Source organism: Nematolebias whitei, chromosome 11 (assembly GCF_014905685.2).
Source record: "Nematolebias whitei isolate Nwh7 chromosome 11, NemWhi1, whole genome shotgun sequence".
NCBI classification, from domain to species: domain Eukaryota; kingdom Metazoa; phylum Chordata; class Actinopteri; order Cyprinodontiformes; family Rivulidae; genus Nematolebias; species Nematolebias whitei.
The window spans coordinates 37,422,485-37,440,807 of NC_056508.1; the positions used below are offsets into that span (position 1 = coordinate 37,422,485).

At 37.4% G+C, this 18,323-nt stretch overlaps 1 protein-coding gene across 1 annotated transcript in view; it reads left to right on the forward strand.

Annotated features, from left to right (window-relative positions):
- Window positions 1-11,066, forward strand: part of sema3bl (sema domain, immunoglobulin domain (Ig), short basic domain, secreted, (semaphorin) 3bl) — a 70,107-nt gene extending 59,041 nt beyond the window's left edge. The window contains exons 11-16 of the mRNA XM_037684955.1: window positions 3,790-4,021; window positions 4,178-4,269; window positions 5,074-5,115; window positions 5,208-5,433; window positions 7,181-7,308; window positions 10,380-11,066. Of these exons, the coding sequence (XP_037540883.1) occupies window positions 3,790-4,021; window positions 4,178-4,269; window positions 5,074-5,115; window positions 5,208-5,433; window positions 7,181-7,308; window positions 10,380-10,892 (1,233 nt within the window). The 3' untranslated portion in view covers window positions 10,893-11,066. The remainder of the gene's footprint in view (window positions 1-3,789; window positions 4,022-4,177; window positions 4,270-5,073; window positions 5,116-5,207; window positions 5,434-7,180; window positions 7,309-10,379) is intronic.
- Window positions 11,067-18,323: the final 7,257 nt, after the last annotated feature.

Consider the following 18,323-nt stretch of genomic DNA (forward strand, 5'->3'; position numbering starts at 1 on the left):
ACAGCACAGAGCCCGTTTCTGGTTTACATCCTGACTCTGAGGAAAGCCTCTCAAGTTCTCTCAACCACATCACTGTAACTCAGCCTTGTTAAACACACAAACACATGCACACACTAAAATACATGCACACACTTAAATACGTGCACACATGGTGATGTTGTATGCGCTATTCCACTTCATTAGCAGAGTGAATGAGCGAGCACAGAGGCAGAAGATGATGAATAATGTGAGAACAGAGCAGACACCTCTGTGGTTTCACTCCTGCTGACTCTCTGATTAACAGGAATGTATCGGCCTAAACTCAGAGGAAAAGAAAGATGTTAAAAAATATATAAATAAGGAAGGTAGGAACAAGGGATGAGGCAGCACTGATGGTGGAAAGTGAGTGATTGCTACAGCTTCACTGTTAAATATCCCACCTGCAGTTTTGTATAGAAGCAAAATAATTATCCATTTTTTAACAATCTGATTTTGAGATTTATCAAGATCATTTATTGAATCATTCATTATGACAAATTTGAGGTTAGTGTTCCTCATCACTGTCTCTGAAGGTGCCAGTCAAACTACATAAATGTGTGAAGGCAACTAAAAACTTAATTTCACCTTTAGTTGGCAGCTCAGAACACCACATACAGAACACCATGGACTTTGTGGACAAGGTGAGAGATGTCATCATGGAGACTGATGAAACAATGGTCTCTTTTGATGTCACATCACTCTTTACGTGCATTCCTGTTGATGATGCAGTAGAGGTGGTCAGTTTAAAATTAAAATCAGACACCACTCTGAGCAGCAGGACCACGCTTTCTACAGAACAACTGTGTCAACTCTTGAAACTGTGCCTGCAGTCAACCTACTTCACATATGGGGAGCAATATTATAGGCAGAAACATGGGTGTGCTATGGGGTCTCCAGTTTCTCCTATTGTTGCCAACCTGTACATGGAAGAGGTAGAAAAGAGAGCCTTGACGTCCTTTTCAGGGACACCACCAAGTCATTGGTTCAGGTATGTTGACGACACCTGGGTTAAAATCAAATCTCAGGAAGTCCAACATTTTACTGACCACATCAACTCTGTGGATAAATACATCAAGTTCACACGAGAAGATGTAAAAAATGGCAGGTTGGCTTTCTTGGACTGTGAGGTCTCAGTCTCTGATAGAGGACATTTGCAAACTGAGGTGTACCGCAAACCCACACACACAGACCAGTATTTGCAGTTTGACTCCCATCACCCTTTGGAGCACAAGTTAGGAGTCATCAGGACTCTGTATCACAGAGCAAACAGCATCCCCACTAGCTCGGGAGCCAGGCAGAAGGAGAAATCCCACACAAGACAGGCTCTAGAGCAATGTGGATATCCTAACTGGGCCTTCCTAAAAGCAGAGAAGAAACCCAAACAGGACTCCAGTCAGCCATCAGGTGAAAAGGAGGAACCCAGACCCAGACCAGTGGTCATTCCATATGTTGAGGGAGTATCAGAGAAACTGAGACATTTATTTTCTAAACATAACGTCCCAGTGGCTTTTAAACCCCAAAATACATTACGGCAAAGACTGGTTCATCCCAAAGATCCAGTCCCCCGGCACAAACAGAGCAATGTTGTGTATGCTGTTCAGTGTCAGGAGGGCTGTGATCAGTCTTACATCGGGGAAACTAAACAGCCACTGGCCAAAAGGATGGCCCAGCACAGAAGATTAACATCATCAGGCCAGGACTCTGTGGTCTACACTCATCTCCAGGCCAGCGGTCACTCTTTCAAGGATGAAGATGTTCACATCCTGGACCGAGAGGAACGATGGTTTGAGAGAGGAGTAAAGGAGGCCATCTTTGTGAAAAGAAATCGTCCATCGTTAAACAGGGGTGGAGGCCTCCGGGTTCAACTGTCCCCCTCTTACAATGCTGTGATTGCTAGTATCACTCAGCCCTCTGTGAGTAGTAAACAACCATCAGTGTGCTAATGACCCATTGTTAGGCTGATGGTCCTTCTTGAGCATGTGATCAGCTGGTTTTGGTTGTCAGCAGCAAAACTGGTTGATCCACTCTGAGAAGGTGCTATTTAAGAGACTGAGCTGAATACAGCTCCTCAGACTGAGGAAGTCTCTTGGATGAGAGACGAAACGTTTCTACATTTTTTTGTTGATTTGCTTTGGGTTTTTTTTGTTTTTTTTTATGTCCAGAGGTTCAGATTGAACTTTTTTGGATTTTTCTCCCTGGATTATTGAGCATGCATCAGGATGTTAATTTCACCTTCCTTAAATGACATTTTGAAAGAAACATAGCGCTCATTTATCTTTCTTATGATATTTACATTGGGTTGAAATGTTTCTGTACATTGTTGAAATTTGTGTCAAAACTCATGTTTTAACAGAAAATTATGGGATGCTTTTTATTGCAGGGATGCCAAGGGTTTATATGTAATTCCACAGGGTCTGGGCAAAGTGTGGTATTGAACTTTAAACTTTGACTGACATTAACAAACATTTCAAGTTTTGTATCTGAGCACTTGAATTACATGGGTGTTTCTCTTGGACAGAATTATCTTTTTTGAAATATCACTTTTATAACTTTTTTCTCTACTTTACTTTATAAAATTAAAGAAAAGGGGGTTAGAACTGGTAATGGCTGGTTCATACTTTCTAGATCTATCTTGATATAGATTAAATAATTAAAATATATATGTAAAAAGCAATAGCTTTTGTTTGCTTGGTATGAATGACAGAGCTTTGTAAAAAAAGACCCACAAGTACACTGACTGTTCAATAAATGTAAAAACATGAAACGTAAAAATTAAAGAACAAGCTTCTTTCATCCCTGCTTACGTTTCATACAACAAATGCCCGTTTGGCATCCTTGTGAGAAAACTAACTGCATATGAACCCACCCCAAATGTTTAACAGTTTTAAAAAAGAGGAAATTTGGACCATAATCCTGATTTTAATGGCTATTTTCACAGACCTATCAGAATAAAACCACAGGGAACAATAATGCAAACGTGTCCAATGGTTGAATGATTAGCTGCCTTTTCTTGAACATCTTGATGAAGCCAATAGTTTCTCCTATAATGTTTGTAAAGAACTTAAGTATGGTCTTTGTCTGATTTCTGCAGTATTTGATCACAAGTTACTGTCCTTTATTGCAACATAATTCTAGAAAAGTGAAACTTGGGTGCAACAAATTAACAAACCATCTCTCATGATGGGTTTTGCCACCAACAGAAAAAAGGACTTTTCTTCTCCTTACTTGGTTTAAACATGTTAAAAAAAAACTTGCCTTAAAGATTATTGGGAAAAAAAAACTTCCTGTATAACAGACACTTTGGCTGTGTCATTAAGAAATCGGATCTATATTGTGATCAGATTCAAAGTTTATACAGTTCTTGTATTTTATTTGGACTTTGTTTTGCTGTCTTTATCATGAGTCATTCAATGAACCTGCCAAGTTCGCGCACACTGATTGTTTTGTTTTTACAGTGGCACAGATTGAATATCTTTCTCCAATTCCTTTGGAGATAATTCCTAGGCTTGATGTCATTAACTTTTACTCAGTCTTTAAGCACAGTATAAAACTCAAATAAGAGGTTTTAGACTCTAAGACCATAATTAAGCTTTGGTTTGTTTGGAAAGAACACCCATAAGTGGGTATAAAATTGTAGGAATTTAAAACCAGTGTGGAAAAGAGCCATAAATTTGCTTTAAAACTTAAATTTTTCTAACTTTCACTAAACTCATAAATTTGAACTATTTTTCTTTTAAACGCATTTTTTTAATTATTAATGGTTTTTTTTAGTGCCCTAGTAAAATCACCAATCAGCCTGGCAGAGAGTTCGGCAGCACGAAGGACTTCCCAGATTCGGTGCTGCACTTTGCTCGCAGTCACCCGTTGATGTGGCGGTCGGTGTACCCGGCCCTACGCCAGCCGGTACTTGTAAAGGCCAACATTCCCTACAAGCTGACGCAAATTGTGGTCGACAGGGTTGAGGCAGAAGACGAGCAGTATGATGTCATTTTTATTGGTACAGGTATGATTCAATACATGATACATGATTATAATTCAATGTTTGATTTATTTGGAAATAAGATTGTGATTTATTTTACACACATCACACTGGGACAGAACACATTAGGTAATAAAATGCATCAAACCGCTCAGTCACGAGTTTGCTCTTTTTTTCCAGATGTTGGTAAAGTGTTGAAGGTAATCGCGCTGCATTCTGGAAACAGTTTAGAAACGGAAGAGGTCACGCTGGAGGAGCTACAAGTCTTCAAGGTAAGTTTTATTTTAACAAGTGTGGTAATGGCTGTACAGTATGCAACCAGGCTTCTTACTCAAACTTTATTTCTTTATTTGATACAAATAATCCATGAATGTATATCATATTTTTTGGACTATAAGGCACACTTAAAATCCTTTAATTTTCTCAATCCGGTGCACCTTATGTATTAATTCTGGTTATGCTTTTGACCTCAAACTGATTTTATGTGGTACACGGAGCTCAAAAATCTGTCAAAATGAACTTGTTTCGCTTTCGGGGGGGGCGAGATGGTGCAGAGGCAGAGCAGCCGGCTCGGGACCCGAAGGTCCCGGATTCAATCCCCAGTGATTGCACATCTTGTGGTGTCTCTGAGCAGGGCACTTTATCCCCGTTTGCTCCCCAGGCGCTTTCCATAGCTGCCCACTGCTCCACCTGGTGGTGGATGGGTTAAATGCAAAAAGCCAATTTCACCATTGTATGGGAACATACAATGATGACAATACATACACATTATTATTATTATTATCGTTAATGCACCTTATAATCCGGTGTGCCTTATAGTCTGAAAAAATATGGACTATGAGGACTAAATTACATATATTTATATGGACTAAAATATTTATACTTATACGGACTAAAATAAATAGTATCTACATTAGTACTGTATGTAGATACTATTTATTGTTTTGCATTTCTAAAGGAGTCCTAATTTTCCCAGAAAGTGTCACTTGTCACATTATTTTCTTCCTTGCTATTTTGGTTTTGTTTCGTGAGCTTTTTTTTTACAAACTTTAAATTAAATGTTTTCATTTCTTCAGGCACCAACTCCAATTACATCAATGGAGATATCTGTGAAAAGGGTGAGTTCATTCGACAGCTTGGGCTTGCTTCTATCCAAAAAATATTTTCCTGACAAATGTTCTTCTTTGTCTTTGTGTTTCCTGTCCACCAGCAAGCCCTGTATGTGGGCTCTCCAGCAGGCGTGGCGCAGGTGAAGCTGCATCACTGTGAGACTTATGGGAAAGTCTGCGCTGAGTGCTGCTTAGCCAGAGACCCTTACTGTGCCTGGGATGGATCGTCCTGTACACGGTTCGTTCCTAACAGCAAGCGCCGCTACCGAAGGCAGGACATCCGGCATGGAAACCCTGTTCTGCAGTGTGTGGATCAGAATCTGAGCGGTACGTGTGCTTTACCTTTCCCAGCTCAGTGACTTTCTGGTGTATCTTTGCAAGCTTGGAAACCTTATAGTGTTGGCAAGGCTCTCAGTTTCTGCTGGAAAGATTTTGTTTAGATTGAAAAGTTGATTCAGTCCAAACTAAAGTTCTGTGGTAGATTTAACTTATCTGTTTCCAGGCACTCTGCTCAGCTGAGCTACAGGAGCATTAGTCAAAATGTTGACATTTTCTTATGGTATTGGAAACAGATTGAGATGTATCTGTATTTTTTTATGAGTGACTGCATTAGAAATTTAACAACTAGTCTGCTCAGATTACCTGATTATAAGGTAAAAGATAGTATTTGTAAAGAAGCATGTCAAACTTTGTACCAAGATGACGCTCACATGAAGTTTATTTCACAATTAATGCACATTTTTTTTCTCTTGGTAATGTGGTTACATTTTAAAAGTCAGCTTTACATTTGTCTTTCCTCATTTCTTGACACTACAGACCAGAGTTACTCATTTCACTGCCTTACAAAGGGGTTGTGCCCTCCGTGTCAACTCTCATTAAGCTACCATAGTTCTCTTTTACTTGCTTCTTCCTTTTCAGGTCACGGGCTTGCTGGTGCCCATATGCATCAGTCGCAGTGCAAAGATGATAGATGGATGCATAGATGGATGTATGGATTGTATGTATGGATGGATGGATAGCTTCATGTTTATTTGCTCTCTCTAAATATTTTATTCCCAACTGGGTTAAGCCAGTAACAGTTTAGTGATTGTACATTTTATTTAAAGTAAGGTTTCAATCAAGTTAATATAGTTGAGCACGTATATGTAATTATAGTAGGCAGCTAAATAATTAATGGTTAGGTTGAAAATTTCACAAAATCGTGTTGTCATACTGAGAAAGACAAGAGAACAGAACAAAACAAGATCAGTGATTAATGAAAATATGGAAAGACGAACGTGTGAATGTAAAATTGGCCAAGAGGACAGAAAAGTGTGTGTTAGTTAATGTGCTTGCTCACCTGAGTGTGAGGATGTGAGGGGATGACAGTGGGCTCTGTTTAAGCCTCCAGGTGAACCGTACTCATACAAGACGTTTTCGGGTTGGGTTTCTGTTTAAGTGACATTTCAAAAGTTTTGTTTTTGTCGTTAAGACTGATATTTTACCTTAATTGACTCTGTGTGCTTGAACTTTTACACTATTTCAGGCAACGGTACTTCTGAAAAGTTCATTTTTGGAGAAATGTTATAACAAAAAAGGGAACATAAAAAAGGAAAAAGTTACACCAATGATGAAAAGACAAATTAAGACTTAAACATGATCAATCATGTACTTTTAGTTTTACCTCAACAAAATAAAAAAACTAGAATAAAAATATGATGCACACTGGCCCAACATAGTCTAAATCAGAATGCATGCAATCCTCAATTCATAAAGAGAGTTGGGCAAATTTTATTTAAATAATTTCCTTTAAAATTGCTTAACAAGCGAAGGATCCATTTGAGTCTTTGCAGTCAAGTCAGTAGTTTATTAGACTGGGAGCAGATTTGTTTTGCTGCTCTTTTGGCTCACAGTTCAGTTTCTCCAAAATCTGCACAACAAACATTTTATTGATTTCAAATTCCAAAAAAAGCAAACAAACTCAGGAGCAGAAAAAAAGTGGACATTTTTAATAAAAAATATTATTATCTCATCTTTGCTTTGACTGAGTGTGTTTTTGCTTTTACTAAATGCCTATTTTTGTTTTAATGAGAAGATCTGGATGTGACAGAAGACAAAGTGGTTTATGGGACTGAGAAGAACAGCACCTTCCTGGAGTGTGTTCCTCGCTCACCACAGGCTGCAATCACATGGCTAGTCCAACAGGAAGACCGCAAAGAAGAGGTGAGACAAGTAGTCAAAGCAAGCGCATCAAAATAATAATACTAATTTAAAAAAAAATCTCAAAATATGGATAATAAAATGCGTATGTGACAGGAGGAAAAAGTAAAAGTGTTGACTGTGGAGTGAAACTTCTGAGGAACGGTGGTCAAATTAACTGCCTGTAAAAAGTGGATTAGTGTGTGATTTTGGCACGTGGCTGACACATTTGACAGCCGTTTGACATGTGGTTCAAATCAAGTCGTTTTATTGCATAGAAAAGTTCACAATTGCTCTGTCTCTTGAATAAACAGGGGATTTTTATTTTTTGCCAACCTCAGCCTCTGACAGATCAAGTGTCAACTAATGTCTACAAGCAACTGCGACTCGACTTCGATACAAAGCTGTGAAGCTGTTTAAAGTTATATTTAGTCAATGATGTAGAGTTATGAGTCGACACCCTCAAAGATCGTTCATTTGGTCAAGGTCAATGTGCCTCGATTAGTCATGTAAGTCTTAAGGAATTACTAACATTACCGTTTCCCTGTAAACGAACATTTGGCTGTCTCTGGACTGCAGTGTTTGTGTTGGCTCTGATGGACAGCAGGAGGGGCAGAGGAACAGAATATCTAAAACGGAGGTAGAAAATAAACAGAATCAATGTAAAGGGTGGAATAATGACTGGGTGGTATATGGTAGAGAGAGGGGAAATAATTAACACAGAAAAAGCATGAGAAAACTGTATTTTATGCTACATTTATGTTGAAGTTCAGGTTGTGGAAACAAAGCAGCCCTTGTTCTGTGTGTGCTGTGTGTGTGTGTGGGGGGGGGGGGGAGAGAGTGCTTAAATTGCTTAAGCACAATAAACCAAATATAGCATTCTCTTTTTTCAACTTTTTGTATTTTTTTATATTTCTATACACAGCATATAAGCAGTAATTAATTTTTCTCCTACAGAGATGGGTGATTTTGTAGAATTAAGCTCTGTTTAACGAGATCTTATTCAAGATAAATCAGGACCAGAATGTTAATAAATTGGTTCTTTTACAGCTTTTTGACAAGTGTCCTTCAACAATTGCAATTATTCAACATCTTTCGACAAAATAAATAAAAAATAAACAGACAAAAAAAACTCACAATTGTTCACCCAGTCTTGGGTCATTCATCAGCTCTTCTTAATGTTCACTGAAATTCAAAACTATGTACAAATATGGCAACATAATATTTAGAAAGATAACGATAAAGATAATAATACACATAAATATGCCACTTGTGCAATGTCAAATATATCTTATACTATAATATAGAAATACTGACCACATGATTTATTGATCTATTTTGTTAATTAATCTGCAACACATTTTGAAATATTAACCTATGGAATTTGACAAAACCTTCCAAACTTTACATGTTGCCTCCACAACAACACGAACCACACTTGCGTTGTGGTTCATTTTCCCCCAGAATAAAATTTGAGGAAATGTAAAAGCAGTCATAAAATAATGTGAAACTACTTTGTAAAACAATGCTTGTCTATAGAAAAGAGTTTTTAGTAAAAAGACACTTGCTAAACTGAATTAGGCCTGGCTAAGTTACACACATTAAAAGGGCCAGTGGGAAGCAAATCTGTATTGTGAACAATTAGATTAAATTTATATTATCAATGAGTGATTTCATTCAACCTTTATTTAGACAGGTAAATCCCATTGAGCCTTGAGGACTCATTTACGAGAGAGACCTGATTTCAACAAAGAATGATGACAACAATGGACAACAGCAATAGACAGCCACAAAAAGGCATAGAGATTTTTAATTTTTTACAAATAAGATGGCAAAAAAAGTAAAAAAAAAAAAAAAACAGCTAGATTTTAAGGCAAATGTAGAAAACTAAAAACAGGAACATGTCTGCATTGGTCCTTGCCAAGAGATTAGACTTCAGACAGTGAGGATATAGTGATGATGTCAGGTAAAAGAATGGAGCATTCCTTTTATACAAAATACACAAGTAGAAATTAGAATTTAGGACATTTCTGCTTCCATGTATGTCAAAAAAGGTTGAATAGTGAGGATGTCTTTTTCAGAATGGTTCATGTTGCACCAAAGCAAAGACCAGTAAGACTTGTCTGTATTAAATATGTTGACTCAAAGATTTTTTTCATGGCTTTGGATTGTTTCAAGCCTCCAAGCTACTGTATGTTTACATGAAGGGAAGTCTGAGATTGTCATCACTGTGTTTCCATACATTGGTGAAATTGGTTCTCTGCATTTCACCCATCGCACCTGTGATACACCCAGGTGGAGCAGTGGGCAGCTATGTAAGAGCCCGGGGAGCAATTAGGGATTAGGTGTCTTGCTCAGAGACACTACGACATGTGGGAATGGCTGGGAGTCGAATCAAGACATTCTGGTCCGCAGTCGGCTGCTCTACCTCTACCCCATCTCGGCCCCTACCTGTATGAACCATCATACAGGAAAACATCTTGTGAAATGTGCAAAGCAGTAAATTTCCAATACCAAAATTTGGTCCTTTGCCTATAGATTATGCAAATATGTCAGAATATACTAGAACATTCATCATTTTAATTTTATTCATTTATAAAATATACATTTAGTTTAAAAATATAAATATAGCTTTGAAGCATAGACCTACTTTATTTGCAGCAAAACATAGGAAAGCATAGAAGAGTAACAACTTTTGACAAGCAGAACCATCGTTTCATGGTCAAGAAAAAGATCCTGTTTTCAGACTATGTGCAAAATGGACATCTGTGAGCTTCAAACATCTGCTAAGTTCATGGGAAAAACCAATGCAGACATGTTCTTATTTATAGTTTTCTACATTGCCTTACAGCCTAGCTGGTTTTTTTTGTTACATTTTTAATACCATTTTATTTTCACTTGTTATTCTCAATTTGTGTGCATCCTCTATGATTGTCCACTGTTGTCATCACTCTTTGTTAAAATCAGATGTCTCTTGTAAGTGAGTCCCCGAGGCTCAATGGGATTAACCTGTATAACTAAAGGTTGAATGAATGGATGAATTTAAAAAAAAATCAACTATAAAATATGAAAACATGTTCTCTTGCCTCACTCAGGTGAAGTTGGACGATCGTGTGATGTCAACAGAACAGGGTTTGCTGTTCCGTCATCTCTTCCGTCAGGATGAAGGCGTGTACATCTGCCGCTCTCGGGAGCACGGCTTCACGCAAACACTGGCTCGCATCACCCTGGAAGTCCTCCAGGGGGACACTGTGGATGAGCTCATGGCACGTGACAACTCGGGGCTCTCTGACACGTTCAAAGACCGGTCCGCAGGAAGCTACAGGCCCTGGATGCCTTGCAACACTTACAGCAGGGGCGGCTCACCGAGCCAAATCGGCCAATCACGCACATGGTTCAAGGACATCATGCAGCTCATCGGGCCATCAAACCTGCCACACGTGGAGGAGTACTGTGAGAGGATGTGGTGCAATGACAAGATCCGGAGGAAACACAAGGGCATGTTGGAGAAATATCGCCAAGCACAAGAGAGTGCTAGGAAGGCTCGTAGCAAGAGCTCTGGTGAACGTAACCGGACCCCACGAGACCTAAGAACCTGGGAGGTTTAACATGAAAAAAAAAAAAAAATTGTAATTATGGTTTTAGGACTGAATCACAAAGTCAAAAACTAGCTCAAAATTTTTATTTAAAAATAATTTTGTAGATGAGTCTGTTTTGGCCTTAAAGGGAACAATTAAAAAAAAAATAAAAAAAAATAAAAAATGGAAAAACTTATTTAGATTCACATGAGTCTCGGATCTGTAGATGAATTAAAAGAAAGTTCAGCTTTAATTAAAAATCTCCAGAGTGTTGCGCTGTATTTGCCAACAACAAGCTTAACATGTGTTGGGAGGTTTAAATATTGTGAAATTATTAAATGCGTGTAAAAGTTGGGTTCTCACTCAAAGGCCGAGTTAACTTTTCTGAAGAGACAACCCATCGTGAGAATTTTTTCTGAACTGAAAAACATTACAGATTTCATCATTATAAATAAAAAATACTTTTTTTTAAAAAATTATACTCCAAGGATGCTTTTACACTTTGAATTACAAAGGACTTATTTCCTCAGACTTTTTCTGCTTGCATACTTTGTTACAGAGATGACAGACTTGACACATTTCATCTCATCATTTCTCAACAAAGTCCTCAAAACATTTCAAACCACAAATTCTTCAACATGTTCGAACCTGTGGACTTCATTTACTGACAGTCAACCTTGTTTCATCGTTGCTTTTCATCCCAACAGACACTTATGAAGACTTTCTTTTATTTTTTGCTATTATCAAACTGTTGACTTATAAAACTGTTCTACACAGAAATACTGTAAAAACTTTCTGATTTTCAATCTGGATGCTTTCAAACAACCCGATCACTGGATTCATTTCATTGTTTTATATTTATATTACATGTGTCTTACTTGGACAATAACCAACTTTTGTTTTTATTTTTTTAACAAGAAACTAATGGAGTATACACACACTGACATTAAATGAAACCTCAGACACCCAGTATGAGTGCCTAAGCTAAGCTAACGCAAACTAAACGACTGTTGATGGTTCAACAAATTTAGGGCACACGTTTATTTTTATTTTTTATTTTACTTTATTATAAATTTTTTGGACTTACTTTTCCATTAAACACCTGCTAAATGTCAAAAGATCAACACACATAAACATAAGTTCTTGTTCTGTGTTGCAGCACTTCTCAGAATACATTTTATATATATTTTTTATTTTAAGCTTTATTTATACAGATAGTCTCATGGAGTCACGAGAACTCATTTTCAAGAGAGACCAGTTTGGGAGCAGATGGTGGGGGTTAAGGGCCTTGCTCAAGGGCCCAGAGCAGTGCAAATGAGGGTGGAGGCAGGTGTGGGTGCTTCACCTTTTCCTCCCACACTTTTATGTTGGCGATCCTGGGAGTCGAACCGGCGACCTTCTGATCACAAGCCCACCTTCTCTTAACCTCTGCGCCACCACTCCCTCACAGTATGCACACAAGTACATACAGTACTTACAAAACTACTTGGATAAATGAGATGAGCTGACAAATAAATAAATAAGTAAATCAGACCCACAGTTTTAAACGTCTGTGGAGGTCCTGTGGTGTTTAGCACAAACAAGTTCAGCAGATTTTTAGTTTTTTTGGTGCATGCATGTGCAGACCTTGTAGATCAGATTATTTTCTACTGCATCTTGTGGATGCTTTTCCAGGCAGATGGGGAAGGGTTCGGAGGTCACCTTGTGCTTTCAGATGAGTTCATTAAGCATGTTTAGAAATTGAATAACGTGCGTTGTAGTTTCACAACAGAACACTGCATTATCAAAGATGACTGCTTTAATTTACTTTGGACATCAGATGTCAGTGATTCGACCTAAATCACAGATAACTGACCATTTACTTAAGGGAACGCTCCAGAACTCACTGTTTCTAAATTCACCACATAGAAGGTTAAGAGAACCAAGTTCTCTTGTGCTTTCTGTAAATACTAGTTTTAAACATCTAAAGTTGTCTCAAATTAAGATCGTCTTCTAAACATGGACACTGAAAAGGAGAGGTAGGGGTGCACCGATTGCAGTTTTCTGGCCGATCACCGATTTCTAAAAAGTCTGACATGCCAGTTCCAATTTTGTTTTATAAGCAACACTGTCAGATGTTATAAGGTCACAATGCACCTTCAATTTTCCAATATTAATTTATTGAAAAACATACCCTTGAACAATATCCTAGAAACAATACAAATGTATTTTAACTGGCCATGAGGTAGTGCTCTGAAATACGAATTAAGTTTAGACAATTGCTGTTGAAACAAACAAACAAACAAAAAATTGGTAGAATCAGTTTCTCATTCAAGTATTGGCTGATTTATCGGTGCACCCCTAAAGAGAGCAGATGAAAAGTTCGAGTGGTATGACGGAGATGACAGGTCCATGCATGAAAAGGGATTGGAAATAACACTAAGCATTTATTTTGTGTTTTGTGAGTTATGTATGAATTATAGGTTTGCAAATAGCACAAACACCTTCAAACATATTTTGTTTGTCTTTCAGTTTTGATAAAACACTCCCACTGACAGAAATGCTGGTTTGTAGCATTAAAAGTAAAGAAAGTGTTGGGAAGCAACGCTAATACCAGTTACCTGTGGAGGAGAGAAAATGACTTTTCAGAGGAGTGAAAGTGTGCAGAAGAAAGTTGTGATGTTAGTTTTTTTACCCTAAGGTACTACAAACTGTTTAAACTTTTATGATTCCTGATTTATTTGTGCAAATCATCCCCAAATATTCACTATTTTTAATAAGTGACACATCTATACCCATCAAGTGCAGTCTGGTCTGTTCAGAATATTTAGGCACATACTTTACTTTAGTTTCGTTTTTTTTTCAGATTACCATGTTGCTAAACTAAGATAAAAAAAAATAAATAAAAAAAAAACTCAAATAAAAACAAATCCTGACAATTTAGTAAAATATGACATACTTTAGTTGTGGTTGTAAAATGTAAGCTTTTGTTTCTTTAAACTGTGAATAACTATAATTTAATGTGTAAAATAAGTGTTCACTTTTGTTACAGTGATTGTAGAAATGCAGTAAAGCGTGTTTTCTTGTTGTGCTTGGACAGTTTTTCTAAAACAAACTTATAAGTGAAGACCCGTCCTGGGCAGCGCTTTGACACAGACTTTAAGTGAAATGACTGAATGCTGTTATTATTTTGTCTGTAAACAGAGTAAATCCATAAAAAAAACATCAGTTTGTGTGCAGCTGAAAACAGTTTGTGATATTGCATGTGACACAAGTTTTTTTTTTAAATACTTTGGACTCACGGCCATTGTTGCCTTCACATCCAGCTGTGGTATTTGGTGTTGTGCGTGAAGAAACTGATGAATTCTTCATGAATATTGAGATAGTTTAATGAAAAAACGAGGCAACAAATTTTAATAAACAGGTTATAGACTTGTTTCTCCACCTAAGTGGTTGTATTTTTATCACAGGAACTTTTGAACTATTCTATTATTGTGAAATGAAATTGTGAGCTGGTCACAGGGCGTGTGAAAGACATCAAATGTGTATTTATATTCTATTTAAGTGCTTTTCTACCATGCATGCTATAAAGTTGTATACTACTCAACACAATTAAAAGTTGGTTGTTTTATCATTCAGCGTGCCTCCTAACAAGTTTGTTGAGGATGAAATTGCATTTTGGTAAGATAAGACCAATGGCGCCACAGATATAAACACAGAACCAGCAGAGAGTTCAAGTGAGTCATTCTTCTAAACTGTTTACTTGAGTTTTATACTCTGATACTAAATGAGCAACATGCAGAATACACACCTGCAGGGAAGCCATTTGGCATTCACTGGTTGGATGGAAGAGACTGGTTTCATTTCCCATGTCTTTCATGTCATCTATTTACAAATGTGTGCCATTCTTAGCCTTTGAAGGCCAAAAATATCTTGCTGAATAAAGAAGAAATCAGCCTTAGAAGAGCAGCCGGGACCATCTTTATATTCAACCTTTATTTAGATTATTTATTTATTAACCTTATTTAGACAGGTAAATCTCATCCCACATCACTGTACATTCAACTTTAGGTAAGCTGATCCATGTAATAAGGCTCCCATCAGTATTGTGCAGAGCACACATGCATATGTTGAGGTGGTATTTGCACTAAACCTTGTGTGTGTGTGTGTGTGTGTGGGGGGGGGGGGGGGGGTTCCAAGACTTTATAATACTTAAAAGATGTGTTTGCAAGTGATTGGAGAGTTGGAATCCCAGTGCTGACCCATTACGTTACCCAGTGACTGCATCTGGCCATGCAAGTGATTGGAGGGTAATTGGGCTTCAACATCTGGAAATCTGAACTAACCAGGGCTGCTCGTCTCTTTAGCAAACACGCTATCTTGGAATTGAAATGAAATTTACGTGCATCAAAATTCAGAAAGCCAGTTTTCAGTGTTTAATGTTGAAGAAAGTTTGACTTGCTTAGATTGAGATGTCCATTAATACCATGTTCCCTGAGGTCAGCGGACCAGTTGCTCCTCACAGTTCCAGGATCTCGTCTTAAGCGCAGAGGTGACAGGGCTTTCTCTGTAGCAGGACCAAGACACTGGAATGAGTTACCTCTGCTTGTCAGACAGGCCCCCTCCCTATCAGTTTTCAAGTCCCGTTTAAAAACCCACTACTATTCAGTAGCTTTCAACACCAGGTGATCTGTGTTTTGAACCTGTACGCTCCACACTGGTTAGTCTTCATTATCTGCATCGTTTTTATGTCTATATTCTGATTTACTTAATTTTGTATTTTGCTTTGTGTGTTACCTGTTGTTCTGTCTGTACAGCACTTTGGTTGGCCTTGTCGCTGTTTTAAGTGCTCTATAAATAAAACGGTATGGTATTAATAAATAAACACAAGCACAGCGCAAATCAAGACAAAACAGTAGCAAATAAAAGCTACTAGCAAATTTAGGTCCAGAAGTCTTTTAAGGAGTTTTTAATTTATCTCACATAAATATTTTTTAAAATGTGATAACAATATATGAATTAATACCAATAATTATTGATAAATAATAAAATAAACTAGTAGTGGTGTCCAGCTCTACAAATCATAAATAAATAAATAAATAAAAGTTTTTTTTTATTTTTTTTAATCCCTGCTATCTCAAAGCATGACAGAACAGAAAGTGCATTTTAAAGAGAATGTGAAGACTTTCTGAACTACTGTTCATGGTAGACTGAAGAAAATATATTGATTACTTCATGATGCACATTATTATCAAACAAACAATATTTCATAAATTGTTCCAAGACTATTGGTTTCTCGTGATTTTAACAACATCTTTGAAAAGTTACCCAAAGCTACTATTGAAGCAGTATTAAACAGAATGACGTCACAAACCTAAATGCTAATAAAATGTGACAATGTGCTTTGTCTCCGTGGGAAAAAGAAAACCCAACATACCGAGTGAACAATCTGCCTCTAAACAATAAAGTTGTGAAGCTTTTCTGATGAGGCCAAAATCAAAGGGTAAAAATCAGCCAAGTTCCACAACTTCAAATGTAAATCTTATTTATTTAAATTCAAGTTCTCATTGAAATATCAAATTGGGCTTCATGGAATGAAATACTGTTCTTTGGCATCAGAATACAGTCTCTAAGAAGGGTTAAACTCGTGCTCTAGATGTGTCCAAGCTGGATGAAATATACTATACATTTTTCTGAAATGTCAATCTTTTAGTGGAAATTAAATGTAATGACATGTATTTTACTACAGTTGATGTAAAAACTGTTTGGCAGTGTATTTTTCACTATTGTCCTATTTTCATTCATTCATTCAAGCTTTATTTATACAGGTTAGTCTCATTGAGCCTCGACGACTCATTTACAAGAGAGACCTGTTTTATTAATGTCTTTTGTTGGTAAAAGGCCCACATTACATCAAGTGTAAGTTAATAAGCACAGCATCATTAAATTATTTAAAAACCATTTCAGTCAATTTAATGTGTCCAATCGAGACTAATTTAAAATTATTGAACATATAAATAAAACCTGTTCTCATAAACCTCTGGCTGGATCTTTGGCTGGCTATCTCAAAGTCATATAATGAAAAATTCAAGCATGTTTCCATATGTGTGTAATGGTTTAGAAAAATCTAAGGGATATTATTACTGCAAAAATGACTTCAGGGCTTGCTTGTTTCCACCTAATGCGTGTATGGAGTAATCCAATCACAAGTAGACAACAGGTGTAAAATCATTCAGGTCAAACTGAAAATGAATTTAAAGCACAGCTGGACGGTTTTGGCAATGCTTTATATATATATACTGTGTAAATTAAAATACAAAGTACACACAGGCTGTAGATGTACTGGTCATATTTACATACTGACTTTTAGAAAGTCACAATATTACTGGGTGAGGTTCTGCCATGGCTGTGTGACACATTTAAAAGCCTTCCAGTTCATTTTTGCTCCAAGGTATTATTGGTGTTTGGTGTCGTATAAAGTTAAATTTTGACAAGAACACACTAAGCTGCATACACTAAAACAAGTGCTTATTTGTCCAAAATACAAGTTGAGGGTATTTACCCTTTAATCATGTATCTAACCCTTAATGTCATTTTTATTGCAATGAGTCATCACAGTTAAGGCTTATTTTTTCCGTACACAAAAACCCCATCATCATTGTATTCTTGTAAATGCCTGTTATCAAGTGACACAGCTGACGATGCTGACCCCATTTAATTTCCTACTATTAGTGAGATTCTTTTCAACAAACACAGGAAAACGGTTTGACCCTTAAACAGATGTTTGTTGCAACACAAGGAAGGACACGTCTTCACACTGCTGAAACAGTCATCCCTTTATTAGAAACAGATGCATAGCAGACTAAGTGGTGTTTTTAGCCAAAACGGAATAAACAACCCAGAGCTGGACAAGCACCTGGTAATTTAAATAGCTGAAGTAAAACGTACGTTAACACTTCAGTTGCTGGGAAATCTAGTCCATGTGACACATACCCCCTTATTGTTTACACTCACACTCATGCTTCAGTTTCTGTTCACTTCCTGTTTAAGATCAGAGCTGAAACTGGACTTGGTCTTTTTTCAGATTGTCTTGATTATGTTAGAGGTAATGAGCAGCCTGACAGGCCATTTGTGAACAGTGTAGTGGGCGACAGAGCAGGCACCTCTGGAACTGCCCACCTGAGACCAAACCTTTCCAAACAGACTCTGCAATAAAGGTAGTATTACACACAAACCACACACACATGCACTAACATTCATGTATGCACATATATAAAGAAATTATTTCGATTGACATCCCTTTTTATCTCCATCCATTCTATTATCTAGATCAGGGGTCTACAGCCTGTGGCTCTGGGGCCACATGTGGTACCTCTGCAATTGCTCTTTTTTTGGAGTGGGGGTGGGTCTGGGGGTCCTCCCCCAGAAAATTTTGACTAAAGTAGATGCGATTTCCTACATTTGGGTGTATTTTAACGGGCT